This window comes from Eimeria mitis, genomic scaffold (assembly GCF_000499745.2).
Source record: "Eimeria mitis Houghton genomic scaffold, Emh_scaff2924, whole genome shotgun sequence".
Taxonomy (NCBI): Eukaryota; Apicomplexa; class Conoidasida; order Eucoccidiorida; family Eimeriidae; genus Eimeria; species Eimeria mitis.
In genome coordinates, this window is record NW_013571265.1 from 5,742 (window position 1) to 6,498 (window position 757).

The window sequence follows — 757 nt, forward strand, 5'->3', positions numbered from 1 at the left end:
GGGGGCCCCCACCAGGGGGCCCCCCAGGGGGCCCCCCAGCAAAGGTACCACCCCCAGGAGGGCCCCCACCTGGGGGGCCCCTTTGGGGGCCCCACCCGCCCGAAGGGCCCCTAGCAAGCGGGAGTCCTGGGGGCCCCCCAGCTGATGGGGGGCCCCCTGCTGATGGGGGGGCCCCTGCTGACGGGGGGCCCCCTGCTGACGGGGGGCCCCCTGCTGACGGGGGGCCCCCTGCTGACGGGGGGCCCCCTGCTGATGGGGGGCCCCCCCCAGCTGAAGAGGGTCTGCGGGGTTCGTCTCTATGAGTGATGATGCTGTTGTAGGGGGTCCAGCGGGAGAGAACAATGCATGCATGCGTTTGTAGGGGGCTGTCTGCTGCTGCTGCTGCTGCTGCTGTTGCTGCTGCTGCTGCTGCTGCAGCTGTCTCCTTTTGATCTGGTGAGGAGACAGTTGGATTTGCTGCTGCTGAGGCAGCAGCAGCAGCAGACCTGAAAGAACCCTCACCTATCCCCCCTTGCTGCTGCTGCTGTTGCTGCTGCTGCTGCTGTTGCTGCTGCTGCTGCTGCTGCTGCTGCTGCTGCTGCTGCTGTGTGTTCACGTCAAGGGTCTGTAAGATGCTGTGCAGCTCTGCTGCAGTGGTTGTTAGGGTGTATAGACAGGCGGGGGGGAGAGAAGGGTACCCAGCGGCGAGGGAGGTGAGGAGGTGGGGGGTGGGGGCCCCCTTCTGACTCATGTTGCTGCTGCTGCTGCTGCTGCTGCT

The 757-nt window shown here is 67.1% G+C and overlaps 1 protein-coding gene across 1 annotated transcript in view; it reads right to left on the reverse strand.

Annotated features, from left to right (window-relative positions):
* EMH_0060330 (uncharacterized protein) overlaps window positions 1-730 on the reverse strand; it is a gene marked incomplete at both ends in the record, with an annotated part of 5,428 nt that extends 4,698 nt beyond the window's left edge. Inside the window, one exon of the mRNA XM_013497784.1 lies at window positions 96-730. Within this exon, the coding sequence (XP_013353238.1) occupies window positions 96-730 (635 nt within the window). The remainder of the gene's footprint in view (window positions 1-95) is intronic.
* Between the last annotated feature and the right edge of the window lie 27 nt (window positions 731-757).